General features: G+C 55.8%; 2 protein-coding genes across 4 annotated transcripts in view; one reads left to right on the forward strand and one right to left on the reverse strand.

Annotated features, from left to right (window-relative positions):
- CRAT (carnitine O-acetyltransferase) overlaps positions 1 to 7859 on the reverse strand; it is a 14019-nt gene extending 6160 nt beyond the window's left edge. Inside the window, exons 1-8 of one of the 3 annotated variants that reach the window (XM_015594328.2) lie at positions 7212 to 7859; positions 5542 to 5680; positions 4625 to 4888; positions 3249 to 3367; positions 2030 to 2083; positions 1355 to 1517; positions 805 to 979; positions 37 to 215 (exon numbers count right to left, since the gene is read on the reverse strand). In XM_015594328.2, coding sequence (XP_015449814.1) covers positions 37 to 215; positions 805 to 979; positions 1355 to 1517; positions 2030 to 2083; positions 3249 to 3367; positions 4625 to 4888; positions 5542 to 5568 — 981 coding nt within the window. In that variant the 5' untranslated portion in view covers positions 5569 to 5680; positions 7212 to 7859. The remainder of the gene's footprint in view (positions 1 to 36; positions 216 to 804; positions 980 to 1354; positions 1518 to 2029; positions 2084 to 3248; positions 3368 to 4624; positions 4889 to 5541; positions 5681 to 7211) is intronic. The other 2 variants (XM_006918047.3, XM_006918046.3) reach the window with 2 other exon arrangements.
- Positions 7860 to 7925: 66 nt separating this feature from the next.
- PTPA (protein phosphatase 2 phosphatase activator) overlaps positions 7926 to 19154 on the forward strand; it is a 26449-nt gene continuing 15220 nt past the window's right edge. The window contains exons 1-4 of the mRNA XM_006918048.3: positions 7926 to 8228; positions 10597 to 10694; positions 13260 to 13346; positions 17547 to 17672. Coding sequence (XP_006918110.1) covers positions 8198 to 8228; positions 10597 to 10694; positions 13260 to 13346; positions 17547 to 17672 — 342 coding nt within the window. The 5' untranslated portion in view covers positions 7926 to 8197. The remainder of the gene's footprint in view (positions 8229 to 10596; positions 10695 to 13259; positions 13347 to 17546; positions 17673 to 19154) is intronic.

The following is a 19154-nucleotide window of genomic DNA, read 5'->3' on the forward strand; positions in this document are numbered from 1 at the left end:
TCTGGGCGGGGAGTCGAGGCCCTGCCAGGTCCTTACCTGCAGTGTCTTGTCAAACCAGCGGTTGCCACTGTTGAGCTTGCTGCCACCCCCATGCAGCATCTGGCCAGCCACCTGGCTGCGGTACACGTCTTCCGAGACCCGAGGCATGGGTGCATCCAGGCACACGATGAAGATGCTCTTCTGGATGGAGCGCACCGACTCCCGGTTCACCTTGTCTGCAGGTGGCACGGGAGGGGATGGGGCACAAAATGCGGTTGTCAGGCCTGGGGCGGCCTGGGAGGCCTCCAGGACATTCGCTGAGTGTTTCACTCTTAACAGGGGCCCTGCACGCCACAGCAGCCTGTGATGCAGGCCCCAACACCTGGTCCACTTTAGACACGAGGCCAGGGTCTCACAGAAGGCCAGGGTCTCACGGGGAGCCAGCGTGGCAGTCAGGGAGCCCACACAGGGGTCTGACTCGGGGACAATGCCCCTGACTAATATGGGGTTTGGAGGGGCTGTGGCAGCAGGGGTTGGGCTGCTACCTATTAGAGGGAAATGAACTTAACCCCACTGAGCTTCAGTTTCCTCATCTGTGAAACGGGGCTAAGGACACCTGCCCTGAGTCGAGAGGATTCAGTGAGAAACTGAATCCCGCCCACGGCCTGGTGTGGACAGAGGTCGGGATGTATCCCCTGACCCCGGGGGCACCTTCGATGAGGGTGCCGTACGCCCTGGCCCAGGAGTTACGACGACTGGAGATAAGAGGACTTGGTGTGGGCAGAGGTAGGCTGTGCCCCCTTCCCTTTCCCCCGAACCCCACACCTTTGATGAGGGTGCTGTACGCCTTGGCCCAGGAGTTGCGGTGGTTGGAGGTGAGGATGCCCACGGGCTCTTTATTAGTTTGCAGCGACGAGTTCCAGATCTTCTCCAGCTGCACAAAGATCTGATCCGAAGTGAGAGGCGTCCCATCGCTGTGGTACACGTCCAACTCAAAGAACTGTCCGGGTGCAGAGGCAGGTGGAGAGAGGAGGGGGCCAGTGGGGGTCTCAGACTGGCAGCAGTCACCTCCCACCCCAGCCTCCTCTGGTCCCGGCGACCCAGAGGTCACAGCTAGTGCTGTCCTGGGCCCAGCGGAGTGGACAGGGTCAGGCCAAGGGTGAGAGACAGGAAAGGATGTCTTGCATCGCTCTTCCCAGGCCAGGCAGGCCCATGGCCCCTCGTAGCCTCCCTGAGGCCGGGGCCTAACTGGGCACCCAGTGGTGACGTCCGGGGCGTCTGGGGGCACACGGGCATACGTGTTGGGGAAGCGGACTTTAGGCCCTGCCCCGCCTCCCCTGCAGCAGCGTGGGGGCGATGTGTGGGGCCCACCCACCTGGTAGTTGTGCACCACCGTGATGTGCGTGGGCGACTTCTTGGTCTTGAAGTTGATGACTGAATCCTGCTTGGGGCCTGGCACGCGGCAGGAAGACAGGATCTGATAGTACTGGTTCATGCACAGCGGCTTCCCCCCCAGGTGCTCCACGGGCAGGGTCTCGCTGTGGGGCAGAGGGACAGTGAGGGGACTGCTGGGCAAAGTATGAGGGGAGGAGGGGGGAGGAGGGAGCTTCCGGGTACAGCAAGGGGCTGGGCCAGGCCGAGTCAGGGTTCACGTGAGCAGTGCTGGAGACCCTCGGGTCCCTACTTCCCCTTGGCCTGAGCACGGGGCTGACAGACCTGGGCTGGGGTCAGGAGGTTCAAGAAAGTCCCTGCCCTTCTCCAGGCTCTAGTTTGCCACAGGGAGATGAAGGAGCCAGTCAACCCCCAGGGGCCTCTCTGGCTGGGACACCAATTCCAGGGGCATAAGGTCACCAGGAGGAAGTTGCAGCAGCTGGAGCAGAGGACCTCGGCATCCGAATCCCCAGGCTCTGTCTCTCCAACCCGGGGCCAACAGGAAGTGAAAGTGGCTGAGCTCTGAGCCTGCCAGGCACCCAGGGCCTGGGGTCTCACAGAGCAGGGCGGGAGTGGCTGTGTTAACCAGGCAGGTAGGGTTGGGGGGCGGGCTACTCACTTGTCAACCATTGTCTTGAAATCCAGCACACCCTCGATTAATTTGGCAGCAAACCTGGAAGAAATTAGAGATCAGTAGCTGCGTGGCCCCTGCAGGGTTAAGGGAGGGCCTGATTACTTCACTCCTCACTCACTGCTGGCAGGAGCCTGGCTGAGTCAAAGTTCAGGACCTGTGTTTAATCCCAGGTCCCTCTTCTGAGCCTGCTTTCACTCGATCTCTAGGGGGCGATGAGGAGAACTCAGGAAAGGCTGTTGGCCAAGGGCCTGGCCAAATTTAGGTGCTGATGAGTGGCTGCAGGGTCGTGGACAGATTAGGGGTCAGTGCCAACTGGTTCCACTCACGAAGGGCCTGAGGCCCTGAACCACAGTCTGGAGTCTGGACGGAGGTCACCCTTCTGTCAGGCATCAGTTACAGAGAGAACTGGGACCCCGGGGAAGGGGGACTGTGAATGGGAGGGCAGTGGCTTGAGGGGTCCCCTCTGCTAGGTTCCTGCCTGTTTCTGAGCCTCCGTGTCTCCCAGGCCACCTCGCGACCCAGCCTTCCTCCACGAACTGTCTGGGCCACAGTGACCATGCCTGACGCCTGGGCTGCCCCTGGCCTCCCACATGGGAACCAGCAGTTGGAGTTCCTGGACTTGAACCCCTAGACCTTCCCAAGGGGCCTTGGTGCCTTTAAGAGAAGCAGGTGGTGGCCACCGGTGGCTGGTACTTGGGCAGGAGATCCCGGTCACTGGTATTTTTATCCTTGGTAGGATTGGAACAGAGGCCAGGGCAAGTGACATAGCTGAATGTGGAAAAGGAGACTGTGTACAAAGGTCACCCCTGTGGTAAACTGAAGAAAGAGGGAAGGAGGGGTGAAGCGCCAGAACTGGGGTAGTGGACAGCCTCAGGTTTAGGGGGAGGGAGGGGACCCAGACCACAGTGTGGTGGTGAACAGTTCTGAAGCTTGGGAGCTGAGAAGACCCTGCTTCCTGTCCCAGGTCCTGAACGGTGATCTCGGGCATTTGTCAACCTCAGTGCTCTGAACCTCAGTGTCCCTATCTGTAAAATCGGGGTGATGCTCCCTACTTCCTAAGGCTATTTGTGGGCATGAAAGATAATGAACAGGGCTGGGGCCCTGCCGATCTCCTGGGGGAAGTGGACTTCAGGGCCCACTCCGTAAAGGCCCGGAGCCCTGCCTCCCGCCACCTCCTGGCCCTGTGCCAGCCTCAGCGACTCACCGGAGCTGTCCCTGCAGATCCACAAAGTCCTGCCTGGGCAGCACTAAGCCGGGGCTGGAGTAGATGACGAGGGGCTGGCGGTACTGGAGGTAGGCCGTCTTGAGCCACCATTCGGAGAGCTGAGGAAAGGACCGAAGCCTGTCAGGATGGGTGGGTGGGGACCCCGGTGCCCCTTCCTGGTTAGGGCCAGGGGACCTGGCTGGTCCCCCTCTGCCCTCTCTGTGGAGCACAGATTCTCAAAATGAATGCTCAGACCCAGAACCTTCTGCCAGCTTAAACCCACGAGCAGTGTCCCATCGCGTGCCTCTTAGCTTATACCAATCGGCGTTAGCAAATCAGACACCACTGCCAAGAAAAAGATGGAGAAGAAAGAAGACTGGCAGGAAAGCCGGGGTGTGGGGGAAGAGAAGCAGAAACGGAAATCGTGTTTCTTTATCTTACAAATTTTTGCCCCGTGATTTTGCTACTTTTAGAAATAAAAATGTATACTTGATAGAAAGAAAAGAAAGGAAAGACATAGAAAAAGAGAGTCCGAAGAACCGAGTTTTCGCTTGTCCTGAGTGGGCGTTCTCCAGGAAGGCACGAGCTCAAGGTTCAGTGTGGCACTGGGGACCCTGGTCCCCTGTGGCCTCAGGTTTGCTGTTATCAGGCTGGGAGTGGCCGCTCACTTGGATCTCAAGGTCAAGGCAATCTGGGGGGAGCTCACTGTGAGGATAAGTCACTGCACTCGTGACAAGAGGTGGGTGACACATCCTGCATCTCCACCTGGCGGTGCCCTTCAGCCGGGGGTCCCACACGACCAGGGATCTGAGCCTCTGCCCAGGGCTCAGGAGACAAGGGGAGCCCCTGCAGGTGTGGGCCTTCCGCCAGTGAGAGTCTGCTGGGCAGAGCGCCTCAAGGGCCCTGTGACTGGAAACGGGGTGCCCCGCCCCGTTAGCCAGAAGATTCTATCGGAAGGAGTTCGGAATAAACAAGATTGGAAAACTGCCGGACCCCAGACTCTCTCAGGTCCCGATTCCAGAGTCCGAGGCCCTGACCTGCTGAGGCTTGGTGTGGACCCCCACCGGCTGTGTGCAGCCCAACCCCGCCCTGTGTAATCACCTCTCTCCCATCCTACTGGGATATCAGCTCCAACAGGCCACCAGCTATGTGCTCCCCGGCACTCTGCCTCGGGCCAGGGGCAGAGTAAGTACTCGGGAAACTGCGGCACAAATGAATGCACCAGAGTCGCGGGGATGGGAAGATTCCGTGTGCAGCAGCGACAGGCCACAGTGTGGGATGCTCACAACAACCCGCAGCCTGCAGGAGGGCCCCTGTCACCCTGGCCCTCCGTGGGGACGGTGGGGGGGACCGGTGTACCATCAGTTCTCACTCACCCAGTTCTCCATCTTCTTGGCCCTGCGCTCCAGCCCCTTCTGCAGCCGCTCCCCTACGCCCCCTGCGGTCTGAAATTCTTCCACCAGCTGCTTGGTTTGGACCCACTCCTCCTCGCTGATGATGGGCTGTAGCGCCTTGAGGTAGTGGTCCAGGGACTGCTGGAGTGGAGGCACGGGCAGCCGGGGCAGGGAGTCCTGGTGTGCTTTGAAGCGGCCGTACACCTTCGTCAAGGAGGAGGGCTTGAGGAAGCCCAGGGGCTTCACCTGCAGACAGCAGAACATTCTGCTCATTCTCTCGCCAGCTGTGAGAGGCCCTGGCAACCCCAAGACGCAGTCCCCAGGTACTTATATGCCCATCTCTGGGGTCAGAGATGGCCTCTTGGGAGATGCCCGCCCTGGCTTCCCAGCCTTCGAGCTATAGGCGTGTCCACCTCTCAGAGGCCTGGAGATGTAGGTAGGGATGGGGGAGGGGAGGGTGTGGCTACTGATATTGACAGGGCCCAGGATGTTGGGGATGGCAGAGGTGACAGGGAGGGGCCCCTCTTTTCTTACCCTGGGGCGATGGGTCAGCCGGCAGTGAGGTGACTGCCCCCTCCCAGACGTCCCCACCTCCTCTTCTCCCACCCTTGCCAGATTGAGAAACAGGAGGGAAGAAGAGAAAATCAGGGAGAGCCAGATGATTACAGCATCTCTGGGTGGAGATAAAGCCATGGGTTTTCTCCTGTCTGTGGGTGGGGTTAGGGATAGTGTCGAGGCAATGCTATGGCAAGAGAAAGTTGAGTGGCCTGGCAAGGAGGGTGAGAGGTGGCAGAGAAAGAGGGAGTCCGGGAGACTCTGGAGGCGAGCAGAAAGAGACAGGTGGGTCCGAGGCTGCTGGCAGCAGTAAGCAGGAGAGTGGCGGAAGCTCCGTTCCATACCTTCTCTTTCTGTTGCCCGTCTTCCATGGCAGGACTGAGGTTCTGAGCCCTGTCTGTCTGCCTTGGGCTGGATCTCTAAGCCTAACTGTGCTACCGAGTGGGCGAGCAGAACCTAGTAAGAGGGAGCCACTTGCCTGGGCTGGAAAGAGAAGATAAGAGCCAATATTCAGGGGGGAGGCAGAAGTGGCAGTGGTGATGGCTCTGGTGGCTGTGGTGGCATCTGGGGTTGTGGCTGGGGCAGGAGCAGCTGCTCCACTTGCCCTAGCTTCTAGAAGTAAGAAATGGGGAGAGCCCGAGAGGCTGGTGGTGGGCACTGGAGTAGGAGGAGACCTGGAAAACCTCCTTTTTTATCTGGATGGGCCCAGAGCCAGCGAGGCAGGCCAAGAAGTATTAAAAAATCCACCTGTTTCACTCCGTGTAGGTCTGTTTGATGAAGGAAAACTTGGCTGGAGGACAGAAACTGCTTGGCTGCTGAGTACACTGCAACTCTAAAATCAGCCCAGGAAACAGAGACTGGTGCAAGGGAGCAGACACTGGGAAGGACCATGGGCGGACAGTGGCTACTAAGAGCCCTGTCCATCCCGTTTCCCTCCAGTACTCCTGGAAGCCTTTTTAGGCCACCCTTCCACCAAAGCCTGGTTCTCTTGAGCTGTGGTTCATTCGGCTGGGGGCCAAAAGGGGAAGCCTTTAAATATTCAAAATAAACCAAAGAATAATGGCTTTCGGATTGGGCTAGGTTTGAGATACCAGAAATGGAATTCTAGCCAAATCTCTCCTTGCCTCAGTTTCCTGAGCAGTAAAGAGATCCAGTCACCCAGCAGGTCCTGGAGGATGACCTAGAGTCTGTTTGTGGGATGGGGACACAGCTCAGGTGGCAGTGACGTGGAGCCTTAGGATCCTGGAAGAGCCTGTCTACCACAGGCCCGCGGAGAGGCACTTTCGGCTCTCCGCCTGGTAGTTCCTGTTTGAACATTCTTCTTGGTACAGAGGGAAATACAACCAACCAATGATATGCTTAGAGTAGAGTGTAAAGGAACCCAAATCAGGATAGCAGCACCTTGCTCCAGGCTGCCCTCTGGGAAGGACTGAGGGATATATGCGGACAGGTTGGGGGAGGGACTGATAAAGAGGGAGCATGGGGCTGCCACCTGTCACCTCCTGCCAGTTCTCAGGACTTTCTGAGCAGCTCAGCTCGATGCCTCCACGTGAGTTTCTCTGGCCATACACAATTCCCCAGGGGCCATTTGATAAACCCAAGGAAGCTGACCAACTGGACTGGGTTGGAGAAGTGACTTTGGCCTGGGCTGAGAGCGCCGAGGCTGAGCTTGCAAAGGGTGCATGAATCAGAGAATAACCGTGAGAAGAGGCTCCCGGTCCTCCGGAGTGCCGGAGTGCCACTGTCTTTTCCGGGTCGCTAGAATTTAGCGCTACAGGACTTGGGCTCCCTCCGGCCTCTGACCTTGAGCCTCAGTCTCCTCTGTCAAACGGGGGAAGCCCACCTACCGACCCCACACCAGTAGCTGCCGGCCGGGCTGGACAGCGGCCTCCTGGTCGTGTTGCCTCGACAGCCTGTGTGCCTGTTTCCTCATTCGGGCACAGCTGCATGGCTGGTCCAGCCCACCGCCCGCCGCGTCCAGGGCCCACCAGGCCGGGTTCCCGGCGGCACTTACCACGGTCCTGGCGGCGAAAGCCAACATCTCTGCAGATCGCCCGTGGGCACACAGTCTGCTCCGCTCCCCGCGATAGGCAAAGTCCGCACAGCGGCTGTCGTAGATAGGTTCCCGCCAGAGCCTCCTAGCCAAGGTCGCCGAGTCACCTCCGCCGGCCAGTAAAGGCGGCCCGACGCCCACCCAGCGGGCCGGCGGGGCCCGGGCTGGCTACTCCGGGAGGCGGACTTCTCTGGGCGGGGCCACAGGACAAGACAGTTGCTAGCGCCCACGGCGGGGCGCGAGCGCGGGGCCGGGCGACAGTGCGGGGTGGGCCCGGAGGCGGGGCCTCAACGCGGGGCGGAGCCGGGGGCGCAGTTAGAGGTTGGGGTACGTCACGAGGCAGTGGAACCGGGAAGAGGGGAGTTCGGGGACCGCGGTCCAGCTCGTTCTCTCCCACTTCCAAATGCCGTCCAAACTGTTGGAGGCAGTGGTGTGCACCCATCTCAGTCCGTTCGGTGTCCTTGAGCGCTGCTCTCAGAGTGGTAGGAAAACACAACCATGTTGCCAGGGGAATGTCTTCTAACATCCCTTAGGATAGGATCAGAACCACACAGAAAGATGACAGGTGGGGAGCGCCCCGCAAAAGCATGGCTGCGCAAACGGCCCTCGCCCGCCCCGCAAAAATATGGCTGCCACGTTCCCAGGGCCCTGCGCCCGGTCGGCGGGCCGTTGATGCGCATGCGCCGGGGGCCCCGCACCAACATGGCCGCCGCCCCCGGTGAACGCTGCCGCCGCGAGCCGGCCGTTGCTGGGCATGCTCCCTGAGTGCCCCGCACCGACATGGCGGTCGTCTTCGCCGGGGTGACTTTAATTCTAGGTTTTCGGTTATAGCCGGCCGGTGCTCATTTCTCTGCAAAAAGATCTGAGCGCGGGGAAAGGAAGGGTGAGTGCGGGGGTGAAAGGTGAGGAGACTGCAGGCGTCCGGGCCGGCTCCTGGCAGGAAGAAGATGGCCGAGGGCGAGCGGCAGTCGCCGCCAGGTAGGACGCACCGGCGGGGTCCGGGTGGAGGCGCGGGGGCGGTGCCAGGCGCGGGGACCGGGAAGGGGTGTGGTGCTGGGGGCTCAGCTTGGCGGTGGGGGGGTCGGGAGATAGAGGAACTCGATGAGTAAGAGGCGATGGGCCCCGAGGAGGAACTGGAGTTGAGGGGCCCTGCGGGTGAAGTGGTGAGGGGCCTGGGGGCAGAGCAAGAACCCGGGGCTACGAAGGTTTGGTGGGTGGCCCGCAACGCCCGGACTTCGGGGCGTCCGGCTGCCCGAGGGTCGGGTGGGCAGCGCCTTGTCCAGAAGGGGAGGCCTTGGACACGTCCGCGCTGCGCTTGGTCTCGTGGGGAAGATGCCAGAGATGGGGGCTGCCTTCTTTATCAGACCCTGCTCAGGGTTTGGGGGATGCTCCGTCGGCCTGGGCCTGCTGGACCGCAGTCCCAGCCTCCTCCACATCTGCCCGCCCCTCATCCACCTCCCTCTCTGGGAAGCTGGCCTCTGGAGTTTCAGTGGCTGAGAATTTATTGAGAGAAACTGCCCTTGGTCGTCTAAACCACTAATTTAAAAAGGCTGGTTGTGCAAGATGATGAGCGAATCTCTCTCTGGCACCACCATCTGTAACTTTTATTTACACTGTGGTCTCTTTTTAGTTCATCTCAAATAGCTAGGGGAAGGATCTTCTTAAAGAGACTTGTAACCTGGAGAACGGGGAAGCTGTTTGCTGATCCCCCTCCCCCCTCTCGAGCTAAGAAAACTTAAAAAATTCTGTCAGGAGCAGATAGATCGGCCAAACACAGCTAATGTTTTGAAAGCATTTGATATTCCTTCTACCCTGTCTTACATTTTATCATCCCTGGAAAGGTCTCAAATTTCGAAGGTCACAAGAGGCTCCCACTCCTTCCAACAGATGAGCATAGAATTGGGTATGATCCGTTAGGGCATTCAGAACCAGACATTTCTTTTAATTTCTGTACATGTTCCCTTAGAAGTTCTGGTGATGACATCAAGGGCTATAAGACAACCAGAATTACCAGCGAGATGAATGTGTCTCTGAAGATGGTGGGCAGGGGAGAGAACCTGTGCACTGAAAGGGATGAAGGCTCAGGAGGTTAGCTATGGTTGGGAAGATCCGAGTTCCCTGGACTTGGTCCTTCTTTGAAGTTTGAAACCGGATGTTTTGGGACAAGTGGAGAGAACTGCTTAACTCACACAGTATAGTGGTGAAAGCCTTGGGTTTTGGAGTGAAACAGATCCGGCTCTGCCTGGCAAGTTGCAGCCTCTGTGAGCCTGTTTTCTTATCTCTTAAAATGGCCTCGCTACACTTTCTTCACGGAGATGTAGAGTGTGTGCCTTTGATGGTGTGTGTGAAGCATGGGACGTGCCCGGTAACTCAGTGTGGATTACTGTTACCTTTTTCAAAGGTGGCGCAAGTCAGGCATGTGAACTGGTTCCTGGATGGTGGATGATAATACATTATATTCTCTGGGAGTTTTTAGAAACATTTCTCAAACGTTGGATGTTTCCATCTTATACTGAGAGGTTTTAGGGGATCCAGTTGTCCAGTGGTGCCTTTTATCAGAGGCAGAACTTGATGTTGGGGAGACTGTGGATCTGACTTCATTTATTACAGTCCCGAGTTTGCAGGTTGTTTTTCTTTTTCTTTTTTTTGATTTAGGATTTTTTGTTCTGGCGGCTCGTGTGTGTGTTTCGTCAGTGATCTGTTGCAATGCTTCCTGTAGGATAGACTTCCCTAGGAGCAGGGTCTGGCCTGGAGGTTTTCCTCCTTGTCAAATAAAGTCAGGAAGGCTATCTGCTTTCCTGTAACAGTTCTCTTCAACTTAGAAAAGGACTGTGTTCCCATTAATCATTTGCAAGTTGGTTATTTAGAATGTGGAACACGTATTCCCATAAAAACAAAGCTTTTAATTTAACGTCTTATTAAAGTAGCAATTTACTAATAGTAGGGGGTCTCAATTTGGGGTTCTGGGACCAGGACTTGCAGAACAGGTGGGAGGAAGAAGGGAGTTTCTGGTCTCTTTCTTGGGCCCTGGTTAATTTCGAAATGGGCAGGGGTTTGCCTTGCTCTTGTCTCAGATTCTCTATCCTACTCCTTAGGCCTCCAGGTCTCCTGGCATTTTTCTCCCTCAACAATTGATACCTTACTTTCCTTGCAGAGAAAGGAAAGGCAGGAGGCCAGTGGATTTGGTTTAGCAAGGCAATACTGTCCTGGGAGTATGTGTCTGGTTTACACTAGGGCTTGTGTGTTGTAGTCTTGTTTTAAGTGTGTGTGTGTGTGTGTGTGTGTGTGTGTGTGTGTGTCTTGGGAGGATTCTATTTATCTGTTTGCTTTTCATTTTTTTTTCAAGCTTCTTCAGAGGATACCCCTCCAGCCCCTCAGAACTTCATCATTCCAAAAAAGGAGATCCACACGGTTCCAGACATGGGCAAATGGAAACGTTCTCAGGTACCAGTGGTGTCTGCACTGTAGGGTCAGCACTGGGATGAGAAACCCGAGCTTTTTCAAAGACAGTGGTTCTCTAGAGGCATGACTGAGGCTGTGAGCCCCTGACCCTCTTGCTCCTGAAGCCAGAGCTATTAGGAGCTAGGGAGGGAGGGGACAGAGATGACTGTCCATCCCTGTCAGGGGCAGCACTCAGACGCTGGGCCCAGGGCAGCCCTGGAGAGTTCTGCTCTGGGTTCTCTTACACCATCGCTTGAGTGTTGTATTTGTTGAACACGAGTGTCCTAAATGATGGAAGAGATCACTTTGATCCTCGGTTACAAGTAACAGCAAGTCAGGGAGCCAGTGTATCAAAGGGAGAGGAGGTTATTACGTGAGAACCTAAGCCAGGGAAGTGGCTGAGCCTAAAAATACCTGCGAACTGGGACCTAGAGCACTGTGGGGCAGACCGCCTTTCTGTGCTGCTCAGTCCATGTGGTGGGCAGAATATAACAGCTTCTACTTCCTGGGCCGTGGTCAGGCCGTGGAAAGACTGGGCCTAAGAAAAACAATGCTAATTTCAAATTCCCAGAGAAGGCCTTGGGTCCAGCTCCAGCCAGGTGCCTACACTGGGTCTGGTCAGCTGGGGTAGGGAGTGTCACTTGTAGGGAAGGGCAGGCTCCTGGGGTCCTGGCACGCTTGGCAGATTCTCTTTTAGGAGTCTGCTGTGCCGATGTTGGGCTAGGCTACAGGTCAGCAAATTACTGCCTGCCAGCGTGGTCTGGTTGTCTTCCTGCTTCTGTAAATACGGCTTTATTGGAACACAGCCACGCTCATTGGTTTATCTCTTGTTCATGGCTATTTCCACGCTACGAGGGCAGAGTTGAGAATTTGTTAACCAGGCTGTATGGGCCGGGGAGCCTAAAATATTCACTGTCTGGCCCTTGGCAGGTAAAGTTTACCAGCCCTGCTCTAGGCAGCAGCGCTTCCGGAAACGCGTTTGTTACTTTTCCTTCTGGTGTGCATGCTGAACGACGCCCGAGAGAGGCTTTCACTCACTCGGAAGCTCTTCCGTGAAACGTATGGATACTTTGTGACCGGACAAGTGACTCTATGCTGCGGCCCACAGTGTTTGACTAGGCAGCACAGTGCCGTGGCCAAGAGCATGGGCTTGGGGTCAGAGGTCAGGGCTCAAGGCCCAGGGCTGCCATTTTCCTCTTCTTGTGACTTAGGCAGAGTATTAACCTGGCTGAGCCTCAGTTTCCTCTACTGTAAAGTGGGGTTGTTTGGAGGCTTACGTGATTTAAAGCCCCAAAAGCACGTGGTCCAGCGCTAGGCATATAGTGAGCTTTCCTGAGCAGCAGGTGTGATTTTTATTGCTGTTAGTGTTGATGAGGATGATGATGATGATGATGACGACAGCATCAGTGGAGACCTTGCACAGTCGTGTTCATAAGGCTGTCCTGAGTTTTAGTCACTGAGAGACCTGGACCCATGTGGGAGCAGGGACTGTGGATAGTGACACTGCCCCTTGTCGTTTCTTCCTTGCATCCCAGCGTACTTCGCAGGGGTGATTGTGGACCCTGGCCAGAGTCAGGACGAGGGCTCATACTTGGCCTGGGCTGGGAGAGTTGCTGCCGGTGATCCACTGGGTCTGCCGTGTGACTCCTCATTTCTCCCTGCGGCCATCGTGTAGACTGGCAGGAGGATCCTGCTGCGGGCATGCTCCCTTCCAGATACCGCGTGCTTGCTTGTCAGAGCTCATCTCGCCTTGCTGGGATGCCCGGGGCGTCCTCAGGGCTTGAATAGGAGGAAGGCAAGGGGCTGACGGATGAGCAAGAAACAAGGTGGAACAGAAGTCGCGGATTCCCAGGAACTGTCCCTCTCCAGCGGCCTGCACCTCGGTGATCTTTCATCCTTGTGCTGGGTGCAGCCTGCGGCCCAGCAGGGTACAGGGCACCCAGCTGGGAGCTGGGGGCGGGCACGGGCATGCCGAAAGGCCTGACCGTGGGCAGAAAACGCTCCCTTCTCTGGGGAGCAGGCCATCTGCATTGTAGGCAGACAGCCTGGCCTGTTTAGTGGGGGAGACATGTTACCAGGGGAGGGACCTTGGTGGCTTCCTTGTACTCCTGGTGGCATAGTACACTGAATGGTCAAGTACTGGGCCACTCTGCTTTACATTTTGGCTGGCTGGGTCCTACTCCGCCTCTAATGAGATCTTGGTCTTAGGAGACCTTGCGCAAGTCACTTCTTGTGAAGCCTTGGTTTCCTCATGTGTGTAGAATGGGGACAGTGACGGTATCTCGCTCGTGGGGTTGCCACGTCACTGCATGCACGTGACGGCAGCGATCACGTGCATGCAGTGAATTGGGTGGAGGCCCGGGCGTCGTTGGCTTGCCAGGGCTTTTGGGTGGAGGGCAGGGCTGGGGCAGTCAGCATTACTCTTCTAGTGCTCCTGCTACTGGGTTGGGAGCCAAGGGCAGCTTGGAGCGGTTTGGTAACTGGATGGAGCTGGGAACCGGCTGGGGAGTACAGAGTCGGGGGGTCTGACAGCCCTCTCCTTGTCCCGCCCCTCCCTCTCTTTGGTAGGCATACGCCGACTACATCGGATTCATCCTCACCCTCAACGAAGGTGTGAAGGGGAAGAAGCTGACCTTCGAGTACAAAGTCTCTGAGGTAGGCAGGGCCCGTCCCAGAATAGCTCCACGGAGTCACTGTGTGTCCCTGCCCACAGCAGGGCCAGTGCTGAAAACAAGATCACCCAGACACGTGTGTCGCTGACATTTTGGTGTCTATATTTCTATGCATAGTTGTTAACGTGAGATCAAGGTAAATATGCTGTTTCATAGTTTGCATTTTTGATAACTGGTATGTTTATGTAACTTTTTAAATTGAAAAAGATCACAAAGGAAGTAAATGTGCTAACTGAAGAAATTGCTGATAGAAACGTGTATAACATTAATGAAAAAGCTGCCTCTCCCCACGTTCCCCCTCATTGCTGACTCCTGGGGCAGCCCTGTTAGCCGTTCGGGAAGTGTCGCCCAGGCCTGCCCGTGAGCAACCCCCCCTCCTGCAGTGGAAATGCGCCTCATCTGTTTAACACCCACCCACCCCCCGCCCCCCGCAACTGTAGACTTTTAGGTTGTTTCCCTAAACACTGCTGCTCCGAATGCCTCTGCACCTAGATCTGTGGGTGTTATTTCCTAAAGATTCATTCCCAGCAGAGGAAACGCTGAGTCGAAGGGCACACACTGCCGGGGTGGGGTGGGGGTGCTCTCTGGCTGTGTTTCAGAGACAGGCTTGTTTGTGGAGGGAGGGCAAGAGCTGTGGGGGCGCTGATACCCATGGGAAGCTGTGGGCTTGCGAGCTGTTTGCTCTGCTGGCTGCCGTCTTCCAGGGCTGAGTCCCGTCTTCCAGGGCTGGGTCCCAGGCCTCCAGCGCCCTCTTGGGTTCCTGTCCCAGTTAGCCCGGAACCACCTTGAGCTTTTCTTTTCATCTCAGACATACGGGCCTGAGGCGATTCTTGAGCCACACCCCCAGCCTGTTGGGTAAGGCCCAGCCTCTCCGCCTTCTCTGAGACTCACATTCCCCTAATAGCCTTCATATTCCTGCGCCCTAGCTGGTTGCTGGATGGCCAGGGTCCTGGTCTGTCACTTATGGGGAGCCAGGCCTATGCGTGGGATTGACAACTTCTCTTGGAGCTGGCACACCAATGTCTTCCCGGGTTCCTCTTGGTCCCACCAGTGCTCTGGGACTTTGGCTGTGAGTGCAGATGGCTGGGGGAAGAGAGGGCTCCCCCTTGAGTCTGGCAGGGGATGCTCAGCTGTGCTCAGCGGGCTGGGGAGTGTGGTGCGGAAGGCTAATTAAAGGGGCACAGGTTAATTACCCCAGCAGGTCCTGGGCTGCCAGCCCCTCTCACATCCCTTAATTGCCCCTGAGCCTTTTATGGGCGCTGTCCACAGCAGCCAGGTGTTGTCTTAGCCCAGGGGCTGCTCCTTTGCCAGGACCGCAACATGGTTAATAGTTTGGGTTCTGGAGTGAGGCTAATCTGGTTTCGATAACCTCTCACTTCTGAGCTGAGTGGCCTTGTTCCCTCTGACCGTCGATGTCCTCATCTACAGAGTGGGAAGAGCCACAGACCTACTCGTGGCCCCTGGGAGGATTTGCCGAGATCTCACAAGTAGGGCGTTTTTTGCACAGTGCCTGGCAACATGCTAGATCACGTTATCGTTATTAATTAATTTGCAGTTGAAATTTCCAGTAATGTTGTTGCTTCAGTTGGGGTTCTTCCTGAGCTGAGGCTCATCCCGGCGCCGGGGCAATGGGCTGCCCCTCACTTGGTGGACAGAGGTGACTAGCTCGGTCTCCAGGGGTCTCCCAGTCTCTGCCCACAGCTGGCAGGGGCAGCAGGAGGCACGGTCAGAGGGCGTAGCCTCGGCCCCCAGGTGGGGGCCTCTTTCAGCCTGGGTCTCCTGTTTCTCCTCATTCCTGCCTCCCAGTGCGGGGCTGTAGCGGGGTGAGGGCAGAGTGGCCTCGGGTGGCGATCTCCAGGCTGCCCACAGCAGAGGGAACCAATGAGGGTGACAGGGTGAGCTTATCTAGGCCCATGTTTAGAGGCCACTCCTTTTGAGATTACGTCTGTCCTGTTGTCTGGGGGTTAAAATTTTTGACTTTTGCAAAATAACGGTGATGGTAGACAGGAGGCTTATTTTTTATTGTTGCTCTGTTTGATTTTTAAAATGAGGGCAAAATGAAGAAATCGTTAGTAAAATACCTGTCCATGAAATCTAGAAAAGAAGCATTGGCCTCGGGAGCGGTGTTGCTTCAAAGTATTCTGCGTTCTTCCTGGGGTGTTCTAGGCCACAGTGCCCTCCCCTTGAACCCTCTCCCCCAACTAGCCAAACAATAGAGGCAGCCCCCTTAAACCCTCTCCAGAAAAAGGAGCTAGGAGCCTTTTAACTGTTTATTGGCCCAGCTGAGCTAGCAGCTAGGGCTTGGCTGCCACCGGCCTGGGGCACCGTCTTTATCCTGCTCAGGGCCTCACCAGGCTGAGGTCTCTGCAGTGGGCCTTGCTGGTGCTTCCTGGAGCCGGGATTATTGTGCCATTCCCTCCTAAGTCCCAGGTGCTGCACGGGGTCAGGTTTGCTGTGTCCTCATCAGTGTTCCTGGTGACCTGATTCTTCACAAAGCCAGGCTCTGTCCGCACTTTCTGTCACATTTCGGCAAGGTAGCTTTGTGTCACCCTGGCCCTCTGACTCAGCCGGGTACAGGGGGAGCATTCTCTTCTTACAGGGGTCTTTTTCCTGTCTTCCTAGACCTCAAGCATAGGGAAAGGGGAGGTGAGGGAGGGCCGCTGTCATGTTGCACAATGACCGGAGGCACTATTTACATGGATGGGGATGTGATTTGTGCCCCCTGGAGCGTGCAGCCAGGGGCACTGGCTGACACGTGTCTCGCCGGCTCACGCCCGCCTTCCCTCCCCAGTATGCACACAGCTCTGGGGTCGCGTCGCTGCGGTCTCCACGGCAGACCTGACGGGTCTCCTTGTTGTAGCTTTTCCTGTGGGCACTGTCCTGCTGGTTCCTGCCAGTGCCAGGAGCTCCTGGAGACGTCCCCTCATGCCATTTGTGCCCAGCAGATACAGGCACCATCCGCCTCATGGCAGGGTCCCTCCCTCCAAGGGCGGCCTGACTCACAGTGTCCTCTGCATCATGCGCCCCGCGAGCCCTTCGTTGCCCCTCGTTTGGCCCATTTCTGTCAGCCACGTCCTCACAGACCCGTGATTTGGACAGACAGCCTCACCTGACTTCCTCACTGAATATTTGTGTGCCGATGCTGCCCTGGCCTGTGACACCGATTGCACCCTAAGTCCCTGCCTGCTGTGGGATGCGGGGTGGGCTCGCGAACGCAGGCGGCCCTCCAAAGCCTTCCCCATGCTCATGCCTCTGATCCAGCATTTTCACAGAGGGTGAGTTGCCGGGTGCTTTATCATGGCGTTTGTGGTCGTGAATAATTGGAAACAGCCCAAACATTTAATAGATAGGGATTCAGTAAATAAATTGCAGTACACTGGTACAATGGAATATTATTCGCCTATTAGAGGCTATCATAAAATTATGTTTCCATGTCGATGTGGAATGAAGTTCACGAGGAAATCAACTACAAAGCAGCGTGTGCCCTGTGACCCACATTTAGAGTCTGTACGTGCTAACCATCACTTCGCCTTATGCAGGGCGCTGCTCTGGGCAGCCTTCTCGGTTGCCAAGAAGTCCTTGTGACAGCCTTAGAGAGTGTTTATCATCGTGCCTGTTTCTGAGATGAAGAAACAGGCTCAGGGAGTTAAAGGTACTTGCTCAAGGTCTTGGCGGCAGCTCATGGTGCTTTAGCTGGAATTTGGATCCAGGTCCATCCGCCTTCAAACTTCTCACCACGATCAGCAATGCAAAACGCCACATGAAGACAGAATAGAAGAGTGTGTTAAAATGTTAATAGAATTTATTTCTGGGCAGCAGGATTACTGGTCATTTGAGTAGGTATTGTGTACCAAACAGAAGACCCAGTCAAGTCTGTGGAAGAAGGCCAGGGCCGCAGTTCGTGCTCGTCCAGCAGCCCCCCCTTATATAGGCCGGCTGGAGGACTGGGGTGCCGACGCCACACCCGTCCCTCGGCTTAGCGCCAGTGTCTTTCTGTAAAGCTCTGCTCCCCGGCCCCCTGTCCGTGTTCAGGATGGTCAGGAAGAAAGGGAGAGGCAAGGAGGGTGCCCGCGAGCGTCATGCCTTGCGGTCACGGCTCAGCAGCGGTTGGGACTTCCCTCTGTGGCTCTAGCATAGGACCACTGGTCATCGTGGCTTGGCCCCCTCTGTTTTGCCTCCACAGGCCATTGAGAAACTGGTCGCTCTTCTCAACACGCTGGACAGGTGGATCGATGAGACTCCTCCAGTGGACCAGCCCTCTCGATTCGGGAACAAGGCCTACAGGACCTGGTATGCCAAACTCGACGAGGTGAGACGGCCACAGACAGGCTTCGGGGCTGGGCTGGGGGCAGCGTTCAGGCATATCGGAGTCGCTGGGACTTTGTTAAAATGGCAGTTTGATTTACCAGAGTACAAGCGCGTTTATTCTCCGCCCTAGCCGTCTCTGGGAATCACTACGTGGGTGTGTAGTCCTCTGCGCAGGGTGTTTAGTAGGTCATCGTTTGTATTAACAACACGTTGAAATATCCCGAGTGTCTCTCTGCAGGAGATCAGTTAAATAAACTAGTACGTCCACCCCTGGAGCGCTGTGCAGCTGTAAAGGAGTTTAGGAGTCTGGCAAGGGAGCTCAGGGAGCGACCGCAAGTCACTGTCAAGTTAAGAGCAGCCAGGCCTGTGATGCACATGGCAAGCTGCCTTTGGGTAAGAAAGAGGGAGAAATAAAAAGATGTTCATATTGCTCAGTTTGCAGTGACAGAGGCACATCCTTGTGGAAGGATACACAAAAGGTGAAGAAAGCGATGGTTTCCTTTCGAGGGCAGAGAAGAGGAGGGTGGATGAAACGGGGTGGAGTGGAACTTCTCAATGCATCTCTTATAATGTGATCATTTTTGAATCACATGAAGGTGATACCCGTTCAAAGCAAACAAAGAAACAAATGCAGGATCGCAGCCCCATGCTTAGAAAAGCAGAGTCTGCAGGTCTGGAGTAGGGCCCAGGAATCCAGGTTTTCAGCAGGTCTCCTGGAGAGTCTCATGCCAGATGTCCACAGACTGAACTTAGAGAAACTTGGGTCTGAACTTCTCTGGCCCGTGGAGCAGAGGAGTGTCCTAAGGACCCAGCAAAATACTTTTCTGTCCTAGGAGTGGTCTGGGCTGCCTTTGGAGTCTAAGATGGCACATGGAATTGTTTTTTGTTTTTTGTTTTTAAGATTTTTATCGAGTTATAACTTAAAACTGACAAATGATGGCTGTACAGCATAACATGTTTTTACCCTTGCGCTCGCCACCAATATCAGTCTATAGAAATTCCAGCACGGCCCTCGTGACCCCTCCTAATTGAAATCCCCCCACTGCTCCTGATTTCTGTGCCATAGATTTTGCCTGTATTTGGACTTCATATGAATGTCTGGCTTCTTTTGCTCAGCGCTGTGTCTGTGTGATTCGGCCACGTGGTCGTGCATAGCAGTGGCTCTTTTTCACTATTACATAGTGTTCCAAAGTGTGACCGTACCACAATCGATCCATTCTACTGTTGGGCATTTCATTTGTGGGTGGTTTCCACGTTTGGCTACTATAAGTAATGCTGCTGTGAAATCCTTGCGTATGTGTTTTGGTGGACACGTGGCACAAACTCCATTTCTGAAAGTATGACACCCCTGGGCATGTCGACGAGACCAGATGGGAGATGGAGTGGCTTCCTTTCAGATCCCTGCGGTCTTGCCACCAGAACCTTGTCACCTGGAGGAAGAGTGAGCAGATGAAAAGCCACCCCAGCGCAGTCTCTGTCGTGT

The sequence above is a fragment of the Pteropus alecto genome, unplaced genomic scaffold (genome assembly GCF_000325575.1).
Source record: "Pteropus alecto unplaced genomic scaffold, ASM32557v1 scaffold67, whole genome shotgun sequence".
Lineage (NCBI taxonomy): Eukaryota > Metazoa > Chordata > Mammalia > Chiroptera > Pteropodidae > Pteropus > Pteropus alecto.